We start from the raw sequence: 17134 nt of genomic DNA on the forward strand, positions 1-17134 counted from the left end.
AGGTCCCTTCCAACTTGAAATTTTGGGATCCAGTGATCTTGTGGGGGCCTGTGGGTGGGAAACAAAAGACCAAGGTTTCCGTGTTTTCATTTTGGTTGTAATCACGCACTGTGAATGGGAGAACTGGCCACCAACCACTGCGTTCTGGTCTCTTGATCTCTATGGATGTGGCAGTCGCAGAGCTGAAGGACTCCTGTATTCGTGCCTACTGGAATAACTTCTTTTGGGAGACGAGGAGAGTTTTGGGGCAGGTAGGATGGGGGTGGGGGTGGGGGTGGGGGTGTGAGGAGGCCGTATCCCTGAGAAGCGTAGAAAATGAAATCTTGAGAACTCCACCCTTGTGAAATCATCGTCTTGGGAAGTGCTGAATAAACGTAAACAGGCATTATTATTGGGCTGGATTATTTTCTGTATTTCAAGGGAGATTGTATTGGCATGGAAGGAGGGGAGTGACTAGGTGAGGTTGACAGGACTTGTAATTTCCTTAAGTGATAAAAGAATGCAAACCCATCCTCAAGATGCTCACAATCTAATTTATTCTCTGTTTAAGGAGACAGACCATTGAGGCAAAAATTCCTAAGCTCCAGCCTGAAAGAGGGTTTAAAACCGGTAGTTTGAACATAAGCTTATCTATAAGATCATCTAATAAAATCCCAAAAGATTCTTTATGGCCTATACTCATTGATCTCTATTATCTGAGGGAGGAAGTTTCAGCTGTGTTGCCACAAAAGGAAATGAGAAAGTCTGGTTTCTCCAGAAAACATTTTGTGGTTAACAGGTTTCATTTATTATATTTATGGCACACTGTAGTACATCAAAATTCTTATTGCAAGAAGCAACTTGGCATGTTTAACCAATTATTTGTCAGGCATGTTGCAGAGAGCTTGCTGGCTTCTGAGGTCCCATCCAACTCTGGAAATGTGGTGAAAAGGGGAGATACTGCCTTTTCCAAAGGCCTGTAAATTTAGAACCTGTAAATTTAAACTCGAGTCTCTATCGCCTAGATCCAGTGGTGATGCATGAAACACCTGAAATATCTTATCCACGTGTGAGTCCCGTCATAGAACGTCAAAGTATCTTCTTTTTATTGGCTTCTAGAACCAAAGATGGAGGACAGCACAATGCACAGGATGGGGGAGGGTGCAGTTGACCTTTCAGGGGGACGTAATCTGGAACACTTCTTAATAAGCACTCATTTTGAAACCCCATAAAATCACATTCTCCAGGGTCCATCAGTATTTCTCTTGTGATTTGGTGAAGAGTGAGATGTGTATAGAGTAAAGGTACAAAGCTTGAAGGTGACAGTAATATACTTGGTTTGGCTTTGTGCTCCTAAGTATCCTGACTTTAGAGTACAGCCCATCAGCTAACATTAAGTGTCCTCTATGTGCCAGGCACTGTGCTAAGAGTTGGGGATACAAGGAATGGCAAAAAACAGTTTTTTTGTTCCTGTATGAAAGTCCCTGCTTTCAAGAAGGTTACATCTTAGGGGGAGGAGACAATATGCAAACAACTATTTGCAAAGAAGATATAGATGGGATAAATTGGAGGGCAGTCTCAGAGGGAAGGAACTAAGATTAAAGAGGACTGGAAAAGAGTTCTTGCAAAAAGTGGAATTTTTAGCTGAGACTTGAAGGAAGCCAAGAGGTGAGGAAAGAGAGTGTTCAAGCATGGAGGACAGCTGGAGAAAACGTTCAGTTGGGAAACAGAGCATCACAGGTGAAGGGACGGGGGAATAGCACCACTTCTGGATGCTAAGCACATCGGGTGAATCATTGGATTTTTTAAATTACATTAATGAATTTCTCCCATTGCTTCAAGCTCTTCTCATTTATGCCTGTGTCATCTGGCTACTCAGTCAAAAATCCGGTCTAAGCAGTTCCCGAGAATTTAAATTGAAATCATTCTGCAACTATTCTAAGCCAGTCCTGCATTTTGTTTTTACTAACCACCCAACATTCAAAGCTATTACCAACCGCCATTTTTGAAAAGCTTTAAAAACAGAAACAAAAAACACAACTTGGCAAAATAAGTCAGAAATGTCTACTTTCTGAATAATAAATCTTCAAATTCCAAGGGAGGAGGTGGCAGGGAGACTCATGTTCAGTGGAAATGAGACTGGAATCTTTGAAAGAACACTTCTTCCCAGTTGGAGTCATTCAGGAAGTAGAGGATGGAATTTGGTGGGCTACTCCACTGTTGCTGTCATTTTGAGTTCTATTAGGATACCACCTCTATCACAGTATACTTCCTTTCATTTTAGATGGATGGTTAGCAAATGCCTTCAGTACTCAGGAGCTCCTTGCTGATTCTAGAATAAAAGCTTCCTGGAAATGAAATCATTAACTCAATCCCTTGCCTTTCTCACCCTGCATGGTGATTATTGAATTTATCTAGGGCAGTCTGCCTTAGGAACATTTAAAAAAAAATCTAGAACAAGATTGCTCTAGGAAATGATTTGTCTATTAAGCTGTCAAAAATATGCAGTAGGAAGAACATTGGACACATCAGTGGCAGCAATGTCCAGGATTGGGTTTAATGGCACGTTGTGCTTCCTGTTTTCCTCTTCCTATCTACCTGTGCTAAGCTGAGCTGAAATGGGAAGTAGATGGAATGTGAATGGGGAAAGATATGGGTTGTGTGAAGGACTTAAAAATGGTGCCTTCTCTTCTATTTGAGGAGTCTATACCTTTGAAAGACACCAAGGCCAAGCTCTTTGCTTCAGATTTTTCGAAGTAAACATTAGGTATCTTGTTCCTGCTAGGGGACAAAGGGTGAATGAACCATCTTCTAGCATACTTGGTGCAATGGCCGCCATTTTCCAGAATACCCTTCTCATGTCCCTCTTGCATCTGTGTGCTCTTTCAGGTGTAGAAGATGAAGCCGCCTTTGCAGAGGAGTGCAGCCGCAGAGGACAGAATGCCCTGCCTTTCCAGTCCAGTGCCCGTTCTCAGAAGATGAATCGGCCTGCTCCCTCCAAACCTGTGCCTCAAAATATTTCTGTGGAGGAGGAGCAGGATAAACCTCGGGTCAGCAGCAGCTGGGAGTCCCCCATATTCTTAGCAGGTGTGGAAAAAGAGGTTGCTAAGAAAGGTGCCCCAAGTACCCATCATCCTCCCCACAAAAGTGAGCGTTCTAAAGCTAATATATCTGAGGAGCAGAATAACTCCACCCTCCCAGATTCCCTTAGCTGTGCAGATGGGCAGAAAAAGGCAGACCTAGAGAGTTCCCCAAATGAGGGACACAATCCAGACCGAAACAAAGAGAAAGACGACACCCACTGCTGTTGTATTCTGACCTGACCTGGGCAGAGCGTGTCTGGGGCTTGGGGAGATGTTAGGGGAGATGCCCAAATGGGCAGAGCATCAGAGTGCTGGTGGCAGGCTTTAGGTTTCCACTCACAGCTCTCTTCCCTAACTCAGGAGACAGACATCCTTTCAAGTAACTCTCAATCTCTCCAAACCTCCATGTTTCCCCTACTTCTAAAATCTGGTGGGGTGCCGTGTGATTCTTTTTGTGTGTGTGAAGTGTATTGTTACTCCAGGACAAAAGGTGCTACATGTAACTGCAAAGAGCTGCTTCATTTTTAAACATCCTCAACCCCACTCTACAGCAGCTAATGCCTTAGTTCTCTGGTTCTAATTCACTCATCCCTGATACACTTGCTGGGCCCATAACCTGGAACTGTGGAAACGGAAGAGGATTCTTGTGTTTCGGGCATGTTTAACGTTAAGGTCTGCTGGGCTCCATACAGGTAGAGCAGGTAGAGAACTCTGTAACTATGGAAAAATACTCTCATGCCTTTTCCTGGTGTCAGTAATAAGCCATAGGATACCCTCATGCCCTAGTAAAGTGGGAAGTCTCTGAAGTGTCAAAGACGTGTTGCATCTGTTTCCTCTCCACGGCCGCTACAGAAGTCACCGTGTCCTCACCTCCCCCGTCGTCCCCCTCAGTTCCCCATACACCCTCCCAAACAAGACTCCCTGAAGTAAGAAGGATTGTGCTATGCTGAGTGATCTTTTGTGAATGAACGTGAAGCCTCAGATTGTGTATGTGTCTCCCCATCCTCCCCCTCTCCCCAATCCATCCATCTAGGACTGTAGGTGTTATTGAACCCACCTATCAATCTGTTGCCCCTTCAGTCATAGGATGGCCCCCACATGGGCACCCCCCCCCCAACCTGCCCTTTGGGAGCCAGAAAGGGTGGCCATATTGCAGAATGTTACCAAAATGGCCTAATTGGGAGAGTGCTAGATTTGGAGACTTGGATTCTTGTTTTAACTTTGCTCCTTTATAACCCATGTGACCTGGGGCAGGTGACTTTACCTTCTTTGGCCCCAGTTTACGCGTCTGTAAAATGAAGGAGTTGTACAAGCTGACCTCTAAGGGCCCCTTCCAGATCTAGTCCTGTGATCTCCTAGTCATCAGATATGGAAGAATTTTAAAAGGCTGCTATAGAAGGAAGCTGCGATCCAGAGCTTCGAAACAGAAGTGGAATTTCAAAGCTATTTATAGAGTTGTTACCTTTCTTCCGTCTGAGCCAATTATAGTCATCATTAACTACAGCTGCCTTTACCTTTATCCCTCCACGGGGTTCTATTAGTGCTAAACTGGTAGGGGATTGGGTCTAGATGCAGACATAGGCATGGTGTGCATGTAGGTGTGTGTGCATGCATGAGTGTGCATGTGCGTGTGTGTGCACATACGTGTGTGTCACTGACCAACTGTGAATCTCAGACTCTATTCCAAAGCCAAGCATGAATGGTGGTTTTGCATTGTCCCTGTCTCTTGTTCCCTTTGTTAATAAGTTCGTTAACCTAGGTAAGTGAGAGAGTTGACCATCATAAGATCAGATGGCCAAATGGGTCTATTTTGGAGGTATGCTGATAGAATACCCACTGGACAATTTGCTTAAATGGGGACCCCTCAAACTATTCCCATGGGAAAAGAAGCATAAGATGTCTTGTGGGAGAATTGTCCAAATTTATTTTTTTTCTTCCATTGCTCAGTAGTAAGAACTTGATGGGAAAAATTCTTCTGTCTCTTAAAAGGCAACGTGGGCAATCTCTGATCTGGGAAGCAAAGGGATAAGGTCCTGTTTCTTGCTGTTTGGAGGGCTTAATTTCATAAAGAAACAACAGCCCCTTGAGGTTTTTATGCCTCTATGGTAAAGGAGGGTACCATACTTTAGTGTTTATGAAATGGGAGAAGAGCCCTGGATTCAAATTACTGGCTCAGCCAGTAATGACAGGGCCAACTGTGGACACGTCATTTAACTTTTCTAAACCTCAGCTTTCTCACCTGTGAAAATAAGGGTATTGGATAGGGCTTAGTTAACTGCTAAGGTTCTTTCTAGCTCCAAATCTATGATTTTAGAATCTCTAATGCAAAAGAAAAGGTAGAATTAGTGATTCCAGGAATGCTCTGACCTGGAAAAAAGCAAAAAGTATCTGTGTGTAGTGGTGAGAACAATGGATGTGGAATCCATACTTTGCAAATGTGACCCTGAGTAAGTCACTTTCAGTTTCCTCATCTATAAAACTGGACTGGATGGTCCCTTCCAGCTCTAAATCCCCTGGTACTGTGACCCATTTTCTCTACCTGTGGTTGAAAGTTCTCTTCGGAAGCTTCGTCAGGATGGGCATAGCAACCAACTGCAGTGCACAAACCAAACCAAAAATCTAGATGGAGAGTTGCCAGCAAAAGCAGATGGGTGATTTTGAGGCATCGGCCCTTTCCTGTGTAATTGAATGAAAAATAGAGGCAATTGGGGAGCGTGTATGAGTACAGAATCAATTTAGTTCTGAATCGAATAGGTTTAGAGACTTTCCCCAGTTGTAGTGCACTCTGGGCACTGACTGGTTTTGAGGGGCTTGGGGGAGAAGAGGGAGGTGTTTTTGGAGGGTGGGACTGAGGAGTGTAGCTTGGGCATACTGGAGAAAGACATAGGTATCTGAAGCAAGTAGCATTTGTCATTTGACAAGCCAGATTCTAGAATGCGAAGTTGCTTTGAGTTTAGAGAATTTGGTACACTCCAAAGTACTCTTTGATAATTTAAAGGACCCTAGCAATGTGTGTTGGGCCCCACTTAGGCAAGCATCTGTGGTAAGAAAGGAGTAATCTTTAATACAAATGTCTGCTACATTACTGGGGAAAGGGGAAGGGAAAGGAGTAAGCATTTACATAGCATTTACCATGTGCCAGGTAATGTTCTAATTGCTTTTACAAATATTATCTCATTTGATCTTCACAACAACCTTGCAAGGTAGGTTCTGTTATTGTCTCCATTTTACAGTTGAGGAAACTGAGGCTGAAATTAAGTGACTTGCCCAGGGTCGTATAGCCAGTAGGTGTCTGATGTGGAATTTGAACTCTGGGTCTTCCTGACTTTAGGTTTAGTGCTCTATTCACTGTGCCATCAGCTATCTGAGCCCTCAGTCACCACTGGAACAGGACTAGGTTAAATAGCCATACTGTAGAGATGACCCAAGAACCGTTTCCTTCTTGCCATCATGTAAAACCATATAGATGCTTTCCAAATGCCAGCCCCTTGATTTCATTGCATTTCCAAAATTCCACCATAAGATTTTATAATAGTGTTGTACACATATAAGTTTAATCCCCTCCTTTCGGTGTGTTGGTTTTATTATCATCTTAGACCTCTCCTGACCAGTCATTCTTTTCCTTGCTGAATGAGACAGTGGTGCTTGGATTTCCAACTCCTGGCCCAGTGCCTTCCATCTAGGGAGTGCTCATTATACTAAAGATTGATGATGTCAATGATGTGACTACTTCCTCCACCAGTTAAGATGGCAACCCCACCTCACCTTAATTGATGGCTTTCATGAGTGGCAGCACCCCCTCTCTCCCCTTAAAATTCCCCCGTTGGCCAGCCTTGGAGGGATGATCCTTGTGGCTATATCCACACTTAGCTTGCCTGGATCTACAGCTTGGACTCAGCTGGTGTGTCTTTCAAAGCCTGAGGTTTCTCCATACCACTTCCATGTCACACCAAAGTATTAGAATAGGACTTTAGTGGAGGGGTGTTTAGGAAATATTTTATTCCAAGTTCATGTTAGCTTGTTCTCACTTGGTTAAGCATAATTTCTGGGGAAGTATTCCTTCTATTGTGGAAATTGTGTAGGGGAAAGTGTATCCATCAAAGGGAGCTTTCTGTGTAGACAGTGCTGAAATTTGTTAAAGGCTAGACATTACGCCCTGAAAAGTGATGCAAGAGAGTTCTAAAGAGTTCCCTGAGAGAATAGGGCAGATGTGTCCTTGCTTCAGCAATTTGATGACTAGTTGCTAAGCAGAGAACCTTGCTATCAGAGTTCATGCCACACAGCCTAGTAGGATACGAAGAAGTCTGACTGTGGAATCATTTAATTATTCAGCTGAAGCATGTGTGTGTGTGTGTATGTGTATATGTGTGTATGTACAGGATGTACCCATTGTTTCTAATGAATGATATTGATATACTAAAAGTACCTTTCACTTATGATCCATTGTTTGTTTTATGTTTTAAATGTTGGTGTGTTCTCCTGAATAACTATGGTCTAGCTAGTCGGAGTTAAATTTCCTTGAGAGTGAAGATCAAAGGAGACTCCTATAAAGAACACATTGTCTTTTGGGAGCCAGCAGCAAGTCCTGCTTTGGTTTCTGGTTAACAGGATAATTTTATTGTGCCAATAGCATGGACTGTGTTATAGAGATGATGGGATGATAAAGCCCAGTGCAGGTTTGACCCATTGGTCCTTTGCCTTGTTGCTGACTTTATTGTTTTATATTTAATCTCCATTTGAAACTTTGAAATTCAGCTGCATTGTTCCGAATGGCCAAAGTGATTGTGTTACTTAAAACTTAATAGGGAATTCATTTCACAGAACACATGTCGTGGAGAAGGATGAACATTGGCTTCATCTGATTCTGACAAATCCCAAACATGCTATAGGTCTTTGGAGGAAAAGAGAACATTGTAAAGGAAGGCTCTTGAGTCCTTTGGACAATGAATGTGGTTGAGAAGTTTTCATATTGGAAAAAAAGTGTTGTGTGCTTCCTTTTTTTTTTTTTTAAAGAAACCACTTAACTTGCCCACGAATGCTGCCGAGTGTTTTCTGTTGTTGCAATGCCCTATGTTGCATTCAGCATGGAGCTTGTCAAACTAATCATTCATAGTTAACTTCACTTTCAGCTTGTCATCCTCAAAACCATTCCTTTTAATACAACTAGCTTAACATCTGTATATTTGATTTCCTCTGTTTTTCAGCTAAGAATGATGGCCTTAAAAAAAAATCCACAAAGAAAACTGTCATGAATGCTATATCTTTTACTAGTTTGTTAAAAATCATTTGAATTGGAGTAATATGGGGACAATTTGCAACTAAAACCTCTCCCCCTGCTCCCCTTACCTCTTGACCTTCCTCAAGGTAGAGTAGAAAAAGTGTGCCAAGCTAAACCTTGAGGAAATTGTAGAGAAGACACTGTATAGTCAGTCACCTCTTAGCTACAGTGTGTGTTTTATTTGTGAAACATTTTAAAAATGGGAGACTTGCTTCTCCCAAGGCAGCTTGGGGGCCTGGGAAAGAGCCCTGGATTTGGAGGCAGAAGACCTGGGCTTGCAAGCCTCCTTCCTCTGTGTGTGATTCTGGGCAAGTCACCCCACACAGGCCCCCCAGTTTACTCAGCTGTAAAATGAGAGCATTGGACTAGGTGATCTCTAAGGGCCTTTCTTGCTCTAAATCTGCTGACCTTGGCAGGTGTCCAGGTAAAGCAGGGGTCCTTAATGTGGAGTCTATGGACCCACGGGGTCTGTGGATAGCTTTCAGGAGTCACCTTTATTTCACTAACCTCCAGCTGAAATTTAGCATTTCCTTCAATTATTTTAAAACATTGTTTTGAGAATAGCTTTTCCCAGACTGCCAAAGGGGTCCACAAACATAAAAAGATGAAGAACATTCGAGGGTAAAGGGTCTAGGAAACCAAGTAGAAAGTGCAGTACTGTTAGCCACATTGTTGTGGATAATTGAGAGCTGTCCATAAGGATGAGGTTAGTAGTTAAACACAAATTACCAGGCTGCAGGGTGACTTGATGGTCTTTTGAATGTAGGAAAGGCATATACAGAGATCTACTCAGTGTATACCATGGACAAGACATAATGACAGGCTTTGGTGACAATGGTGGGATTTAGTTTAGACCTCAGTCTCTATGCAGGAATGACTGTTTAGCACCTAATCACAATGGACCTGGTTTCTCTTGTCAGGCTTCTTAACCATGTTTTCTTTGCTGGTCTGGTTCAAAACCTAGATGTTGATTTTTGAGGACCACTTTGGCAGGCGTTTCTCCAAATATTCTACCAAGAACCAAAAAGCAGAGCTCTTAACTTTCTCTTTGCATCAGGGCAGGTGGCCCACCTGACATCCTGTCCTATTTCTTCTCTATCAGTGGCCCATGGAAAGGTGGAGGACCTCTAGTTCAGGGAAAGAAGACTAGAAAGCGCTTTTTTTGTGTGTGTATGTGTGTGATTTTGCCTGGGTTTTTCCAGTTTTCTCTGCTTCTACGCTTCCAGTCACTAAGCTAATGTCAGCCACATACATTTTCCCAGTGGGGTTTGTACTCCTACAGCTTGGAGTTAGAAAGACTCTGTCTCCTGTGTGAAGAGACGATGTCAGTTTATTTGATTTTCCTTGGTATGAATGGAGTGGATTACTCTTTCCCTCCAGCTTGGCACCATGTCTGGCACATACTGGGCACTCAATAAATGTTTATTGACAGACTGACAGAAGCAGCCTTCAGAGCCATGGAGTGCCCTCCTGTCTTTTTCCTCTTCTTTTTCCATTACCTGTGTCTCTCTCTGCCCCATAGCGCCCCAGCACTCCTTAGGTCAGCTAGTGAATGTGAAGGCATTGCTTTGTCACACTTGTGACCCTGAGAGTCAAGGAGGTAGTTTTAGGAAAACCTGGGGGAGGGGGAGAGAAAATATGTTCCTGACTCTAGACTGAATGACTGAAACAACTGGACAACAATGCGTTTCTTTGAGTCAGCCTGTTGCTTAAGCATACCCCTGGCAAAGGGTATATGCTTGAAACATTGGTTTAGTGGTTTCTCCATCCACCAGACCTCTCTCTTCTGGAATGAGAGCGATGGGGACAGTATGAGAGCACTGGGCACCAGGAAGAAAGGAGTGGAGGAGGCAGATCCTGAAGTGCAGCATGGCGGACAGGGCCTAAAAGCCCAATTCACTCCCTTTGTGACTTTTTACAAAAGTTGGATTTGATGATGCTAGACTTGCTTTATTTGCAGTGCTTGGATTAGAAATTCCCATCACATTTGTCCCAGGGCCTGCCCTCCTACTTTTTAGAGATGATCTTCAACCTACTGTTTTGAATGGATGGATATCACCTTTCTTTTTGCCTAGCTCCCTATCAGTTCATTCTCCAGTAGTTCAAGTTTCGCTCGCACTTGGATGCAAATAGCCTGTGGTTTTTTCCATGGAGGTTAATTCACTTGATGCCATTTTTGCTCCCAATCTCTGCCAATCCATCTCCAGTCATTTGGTTGTCATAATTACATTGGGAATTGACAACAGAAGAAGATGACTAAGGCATTATGCCTCCCTTCCTGGTCACTGTGGGGAGTACCTTTTTTTTTTTTTTTTTAAGTTTTAATTTTCTTGCTGAAGCTCCAAATGCCACAGGCTCAGAGGAAAATAAATGAAGTTCCTTGAGGATCAGTCAATTAGTGGTAGATTAAGTAATGGCACTTTTTTTTTTGCCATTGTATGTAAATGTAATTGAATCTGCTGGAGTGAAGAAGGCCATCATATCCCTGTTTTTTCCCCTTTTAGATTGGAGCTAAAATGAATCAGAAAGCTAAGGGCCATCGCTGCCATTTAAAGTCTCCATTTCTTTTCTCTTTGTTTCTTGATGTTAGCCATCTTGATTCATTGGGCTCCCAGTTAACTATGTGTGGGGGCCTCTTAATTTAATCTACTATTAGCAGTAATGGAGTCATCAGCATCCTTAGCTTGCCATTATTTATAAACTTCCCTTCTTCGTGTTTCATGACTCAGAACAAAGTGACAAGTAGACCAGGACTCCAAGCTAGTACCCTCAAATTTGTTTCCCTTGATGCCAGATCTCCTCTGCTGGCACTCACCATTTTAAATAGCCGTTTTATATATTCATTGAAGAGCTTTGCACCCTTGAGGGCCTTTAGTTCATTGTTATTTCCCAGGGGCCCTCCCTCCCCCATAAGAATCCAGGGCCTAGTGTCTAGTAAGATTTTTTCCCCCCTAGAAACCCAAGTGGAGGAAATAGAGGGGTCCAAGATGAATTTGCATATATTTGGCATATACATACCCGTCTGATTTTTGCTACTTGAATTGTATCATTTCTTGCTCTCCTCTTCCATCTTTTCTCTTCCCTCAACTGATCAGGATTCCCCCACATCCCAGACTGGGGTAGGTTTGAGATAACAGGAGCCAGAAATCTTTGCTGTGTCTTTTGGGGTTCACAGTCCACACCTTAGATGATACTTTTAAAGTTTACAGAACACTCTCCTCAAAACAATCCCAGGGAGAATGAGTGGTAAAATTATTAATATCTATTTTTTAGATGTAACTGAGGCTCAAAGAGATTGTGACCTGACTGTGGTCACATAAGTAGAAAGTGTCCTAACTGGAGTCTGGACCCTGGGTCCCTGAATTAGATTAAGCCAGACCAGGAAGGAAGGCAGGAAGTAAACAAGCATTTGTTCAGGGCCTACTCAGCGTCAGGCATGTGGGGATACAAATAGAAACGAAAAGGCAGGTAGTCCTTGTCTTCCGGGAGCTTATGTTCTAATGGGAGAAGACAACACATAAAAAGGACCTGGCAAAGGGGTAGGGGGTACCTGGAATGGTTTTGGAGTTCAGAGAAGAATTCTGAGGCTTACATCTTTGGGACATGTGTCCCAAGCCCCTTGGGAGGGCAGGGCAGGTTGCTGCAGAGGAAGGACTTCTTAAACCGATTGAGAAGGGAGCTAAACTGAAGCAGTACTTTTTTCTACCAGGAGAGATTTGTTCTCCACCATGGCGGTAAGTGAGGTAGGCAAGACTTGCTTCATGCTGTGATGTCTGCTTCTGGAATGACTTTGAGATGGTGAATTAAGAGAACTGGAATCATCCATCTCCCCTCCATTTCCACCTACCACATGGGACAAGCTGAGGGACCCCCGCTTTCTTTCCCAAGCAAGCTCTCTGCCTCAGCTAGTTCTGTCATCCATACTTACTTGTGGGAGCAGATCAAGCCAGATCTGCCCTCTGCCCTGGATTGCACCTCTGCTGGCAAAACTTTGGCTTTTAGTCTCCATCTACTGCTGGCCAGCCTAGCAGCATTTTTGTGCCATGATGGGATCTTGGCAGGGAAGTGGAAACTCTCCTTTGTTTTCAAACCTGTGGGGGCCTCCAAACTACTTGACACATTGAATGGTCAGAATATTTTTCAAGAGTAAGGGCATCTATCTTTTCATTGTGATATGGAAAGGACCATGTTGAGAGAAGTTTGAATTTTTCAGGGCTCTGAGTGCCAGTATGGTCCCAATAAAATAGGTGGACTGTTAAGTAGAAAGTTACTACAACAGCATAAAATTGGATAGGGATTAGAGGCTGTCTTGAGGATTGTTATTTTATGCCTGGAGGTGTCACACCTGAAGCTTGACCCCGATGTAGAGTGAAGGAAGAATAATCAATAAATCCATATGTTGTGCTTTGGTTAAGCTTCCTGTTTAGGAGGCTAATAGTTGTTTTTAAGTAAAAAACCTCATGCTTTAACCAAGGCTGTAAGCCATAGGAGTAGATAATTGAATTTATCCTGGATGAGCAAGCTCTGATATGGAAATAATTAGGCTGATGCTTTTGGTGAAATGTGTCGATCTTTGGCCATGAGAAAGATGCCACTTTCTGTGGGGGCATCTGTCCCAGGCCTCATGCCAAGTTGTGAGACAGCGGGGGCCTCTGCAGCCTGATCCCCTTGGACTAAAACAAAGAAGAAGGAAGGCCTTCCTTAAGGTGAGTGTTTGATGACTTGACTAGTGTAGGACCGCTATTGAATGGGCATTCATTCTCAGGCCTGGAAGCATTCTATGTCATTCTACTTCTAGAGGTTGTTTGTGAAAAACTGATTGTCCGCCGGGAGTCCACCTACTTCAGCCGTCTTTAGTCCAATATTTATTACATTTAGCAGGAGTCCCTCCTGTTTTTGTGATGTATGTCAGCAGATCAGTGGGCCTGTGCTTCGTAAAGCGTAGGCTGGTGGTGGCTCTGCCTTATTGCTGGTTTCATGTGTTAAATTCCCAGTTGAGAAATTCAGATTGAACTCTTGCTCTTTTATTGCCTAAATGAAGCGTCAGGCCTCTCTATCTGCCAAGCCTGTTTTGCACATTTCACAGCTGGGAGCTTCTTCTACCAGAGTGACTATAGGATGAGGGCCAGTGTGCCTTGACCCCTTTGGCCAGAGCTTCAGAGGATAAATGTGTGCAGCCATGCTGTGCCATCACTGTCCAGAACCAAATGACTCTTCTTTTGCTTTTAGGCAGACAGCTCTGGCAAGCAAAATCCTAGCTTGGAGCCTGGTGGTAGACTAGGAAGGTGAAGAATTCTTGCTCAAGTTCAAACATTGGGTACTTGCTTTAATGGAGAACATCCTGCCATGCCACAGAATGAGCCCAGTCTTCAGCAACCCTTTTCCCCAAAGAGGGGGTGTGAGAGAAAGTAACTTCCTTGCCCTGCAATTCAGGCCGGCCCTGTTGGAAGGCTCCAACATAGTCAAATGCGCTCTCCAATCTCATCGCCAGGAGAAATAGCATTGTTAACATGTCAGGTTACCAGGGAGGTGGCTGAGGTTCCCCTGATAGGTAGCCTCTATGTCAAATATGAAGCACTTTGAAGATCTTTGAATGGTTTCTTTCTTCCTAATATTAAAAGGTTTTCAACTTATAACTTAAAAAAAAATCCGAATTTAGGTTTGCTTTAGATGTAGAGGAACTTCCTTATCTGCTGCCCTGTGCATGGGCTGTGACTCCATAGGGAGGGACTCATGTACATCCCCTAGTCATGCCGACATAAGGACCCAACCAGGAGCCCTAACCAAGAGCCGCTGGTTGTACATGACCTCTAGTAAGGGGCCATTCCATATATCCTTCCCCATAGAACAAAAGAGTTCTTGACCAGCTCCAGGGGGCTTCCCTCCTCCCCACACTCCCCAACAGGGAATTCCCCTGATCACCCCTGTGTATGTAGGTTTTAAAGGTGGCAATTTTGCAAGCGAAGATGCTAGTTTATGTGTGTGTTTTAAGTGGGGTATATAGAATTTGCCTCTTAAAGAGGAAATGCAGTTTATATGCGAACAGTGTTTTACAAGCCATATTTCCTCAGGACACAAAGAAGGTGGCAAGAGGAAGAAACAGAAACAGAGAGAAGAGCAGAAGAAGAAGAAGTCGACCAAAGGGAACCATTAAAACGGACTTGTCAGAGGCGCCAGTACCTTTTCACCACATGATCCTATACCATTTGAACACATCCCTGTGTGTGTGTGTATTGTTTTGGTTGTACACACTGTTAGGCAGAAGACAGCTCGTGTTTTAATATTGTACTAAATTTGCACTATCACAGTTTCTCGTGAGACTCCGGACATTTTAATAACGGGTTGTCAGGTTAGGCAGGTGAGAAGACTGCCAGGTTAGTGATTGGTGGTTTGGTGATGTGTGTTGTGTTGGCAGTTTGGAAGATTGTAGATGTTTTTACCTTGTGTCCTTCCCCCACTGGGGCTAAGCGCCTCTCTAGCGAGCGTTTTCCTCTGGGTCCTGCTGTTAAACCTCTGTCTCACTCTTTTCATCCATGCAACTCTCATACAGACTGCTGCCACAGAGCCCTGATGAAGCTGACTGGTGACAGGTTGGGCCATTGAAGGATCTGCCAAGTGACCCTTTTTCCGTAAGGGAGGTAGAACATATGCTACTTAGCAAGATAATTAAAGCTGGCATAATTTAAGAAAACTGTAATACTGTGAGCTAGACATTGATTCATGAAGAAGGTACTTTCTCTTAAGTAGAAGATAACCAGGCCTGGGCCCAGATGTTTCTGGGCCTCTGACTTTGTCTCATCATAGGTACTGCCAGGTGACCAGTGAAATCATTCATTCCTTACTTTCATTATGACCTTAGTCCCCAAACTCTCCAAACCGTCCAAATTCTGCTTTAAAATCCTGTTTGTTTGTTTGTTTTTTGCGGGGGGGAGGTATGTGATGCAGAATCTTGTCCAAATTCTACTTCGAAATTCAGGGTTTTTTTTGGGAGGGGGTGGTGGTGTAGAATCTCTTCTTTTTTTAATCGTATTTATGAGATTCCCTTTTAGGGGATGTACCGATTCTGCCCCAATAATCCTTGTTCTACGGTGATATTTTGACTCTTCTCATTAGGGTCATGATGAGGGGAAGGAATAAGTTAGTTTAAAGAGACATCTGCTATCCTGAAGGAATAGGCTGAGCTGACTTTAGTTTGCAAACATTCTCTTCATTAAAAAAAAAAATCATTTCTTTTGAATCTGACAGGATCACTTTCCAGCTCCCTATAATTATTTCATTTGCATGACCTTATTGCTCCTTAACCTTTTTTTTTTTTTCCCTTTGAGCACTCACTAGAATTTTTGTATTGCCTTAACTTGATTCCTTGCATGTTCCTTGGCAGTGAATTCCTCTTTCCTTCTTAACACCAGGGCCTCTGGGTCACACTGGTTTGTTCTTTTGTGTCTTTGAGCTGTAGTCATCGTGAAATCTTTGATGTGACTGGGGAAAATGAAAAAGCCAGCAGCTTCCACCTAGCACTGTTGAAGGCCGAGCTCTCTTTGGTAAAATGCAGCGTGTCAATATGCTGTAACAACACACCGAGCTTGGGAAGCCAGAATACAAATGTAGCCACTGCTTGTATGGAATGATTGTTAAAATAATGTTTTAAGGGCCTTTTATCAGAGGTGGGGGGAGCGGGGAGCGGGGAGGGAAGGAGGGTAGGTTAATTGAGAACCCTGGGGTGGCTTAGTATTTATGCTTGTCATGAAAACTGTAACCTTAATAAACATTGATTCTTTACTTCATATGCAGGATATTTTAGGTACTACATATGTGAAACATTAAGATTTAGCATAGCCCTTCTGTCGGTCACTTGATAAGTACCAATAAATTGTTTGTGCTGTGTTACTAATATTTAAAAATAAAAGCAATTCTCTTCATTGTTTTGTCTTTTTTGGGAGGTGGGGTGGGGGTGGAGGAGTGGATATTTTAAATGGATTTGGCATCATTTTCAACTATTACTATGAAAATATAGGGACACTTTATTTGGGGGGTAGGGGTGAGGTAGGTGTGGAATAAATGCATACTAGGAGAAAGGAAACTAAGCTAACATCCTCCCCTCCCATTTCACACAGGAAATATTGAGTCTAAATGACACTGACAGAGTCCATTGGACAACTATGCCAACCCAAACTATAACTAGGGTAGGGCAGCTGGGCCTTTGTCCTCATTGCTGACGTTTGGATGGGTGGGTTTGCTCCTCTCTACTCATTGTGGCTCTTGTCTCACCTCTTGAGCTCTTTTGTTGGTCTATGCCTCTGCCCTGAGGGGTTGGAGGGGGTGGAGGGAGGTACTGTTGGAGGCCAAGGGAGCTGACCCTTTATCAGTGGTAATCACAGAGGGAGTGGATAGGCCATTCCATTTCCATCATGGTAATTATCCACTGTTTCCTAGGTCCATCTGCCTTAAAAAACCTCTTTCCCTTGCTCTCCACACACTCTCCTCCCTATTCATATCCACCTTAGTCATCTCTAGTTCTTATAATTCTCTGCATTACCTTTCCACTCTGCCCCTTGGAACCCCAATCTTCTGTTTAACTCCCCTTCATCATTGATGTCTCCATGTTTTTTTCCATCTTCTGGCTCATTAAAACTTAGCTTTATCCTGAAGACATCACATCTCTTGACACCTTTCCAAGTCTGGAAATCCTCTCACTCTGTAACCACAAGAGGAATTGGCATTCTTCAGAATCGACTCCATCCTATCGAGACCCTCATTGAGGTCATTTGTGAATCTTTAGGTCACTCTCCCTATT

At 43.4% G+C, this 17134-nt stretch overlaps 1 protein-coding gene across 3 annotated transcripts in view; it reads left to right on the forward strand.

Annotated features, from left to right (window-relative positions):
* DNAJB6 (DnaJ heat shock protein family (Hsp40) member B6) overlaps positions 1 to 16259 on the forward strand; it is a 115295-nt gene extending 99036 nt beyond the window's left edge. For all 3 annotated transcript variants that reach the window (XM_027841102.1, XM_027841100.1, XM_027841103.1), the window contains 2 exons: positions 2869 to 3066; positions 14412 to 16259. In XM_027841102.1, the coding sequence (XP_027696903.1) occupies positions 2869 to 3066; positions 14412 to 14494 (281 nt within the window). In that variant the 3' untranslated portion in view covers positions 14495 to 16259. The remainder of the gene's footprint in view (positions 1 to 2868; positions 3067 to 14411) is intronic.
* Positions 16260 to 17134: the final 875 nt, after the last annotated feature.

This window comes from Vombatus ursinus, unplaced genomic scaffold, assembly GCF_900497805.2.
Source record: "Vombatus ursinus unplaced genomic scaffold, bare-nosed wombat genome assembly UNPS02014852.1, whole genome shotgun sequence".
Taxonomy (NCBI): domain Eukaryota; kingdom Metazoa; phylum Chordata; class Mammalia; order Diprotodontia; family Vombatidae; genus Vombatus; species Vombatus ursinus.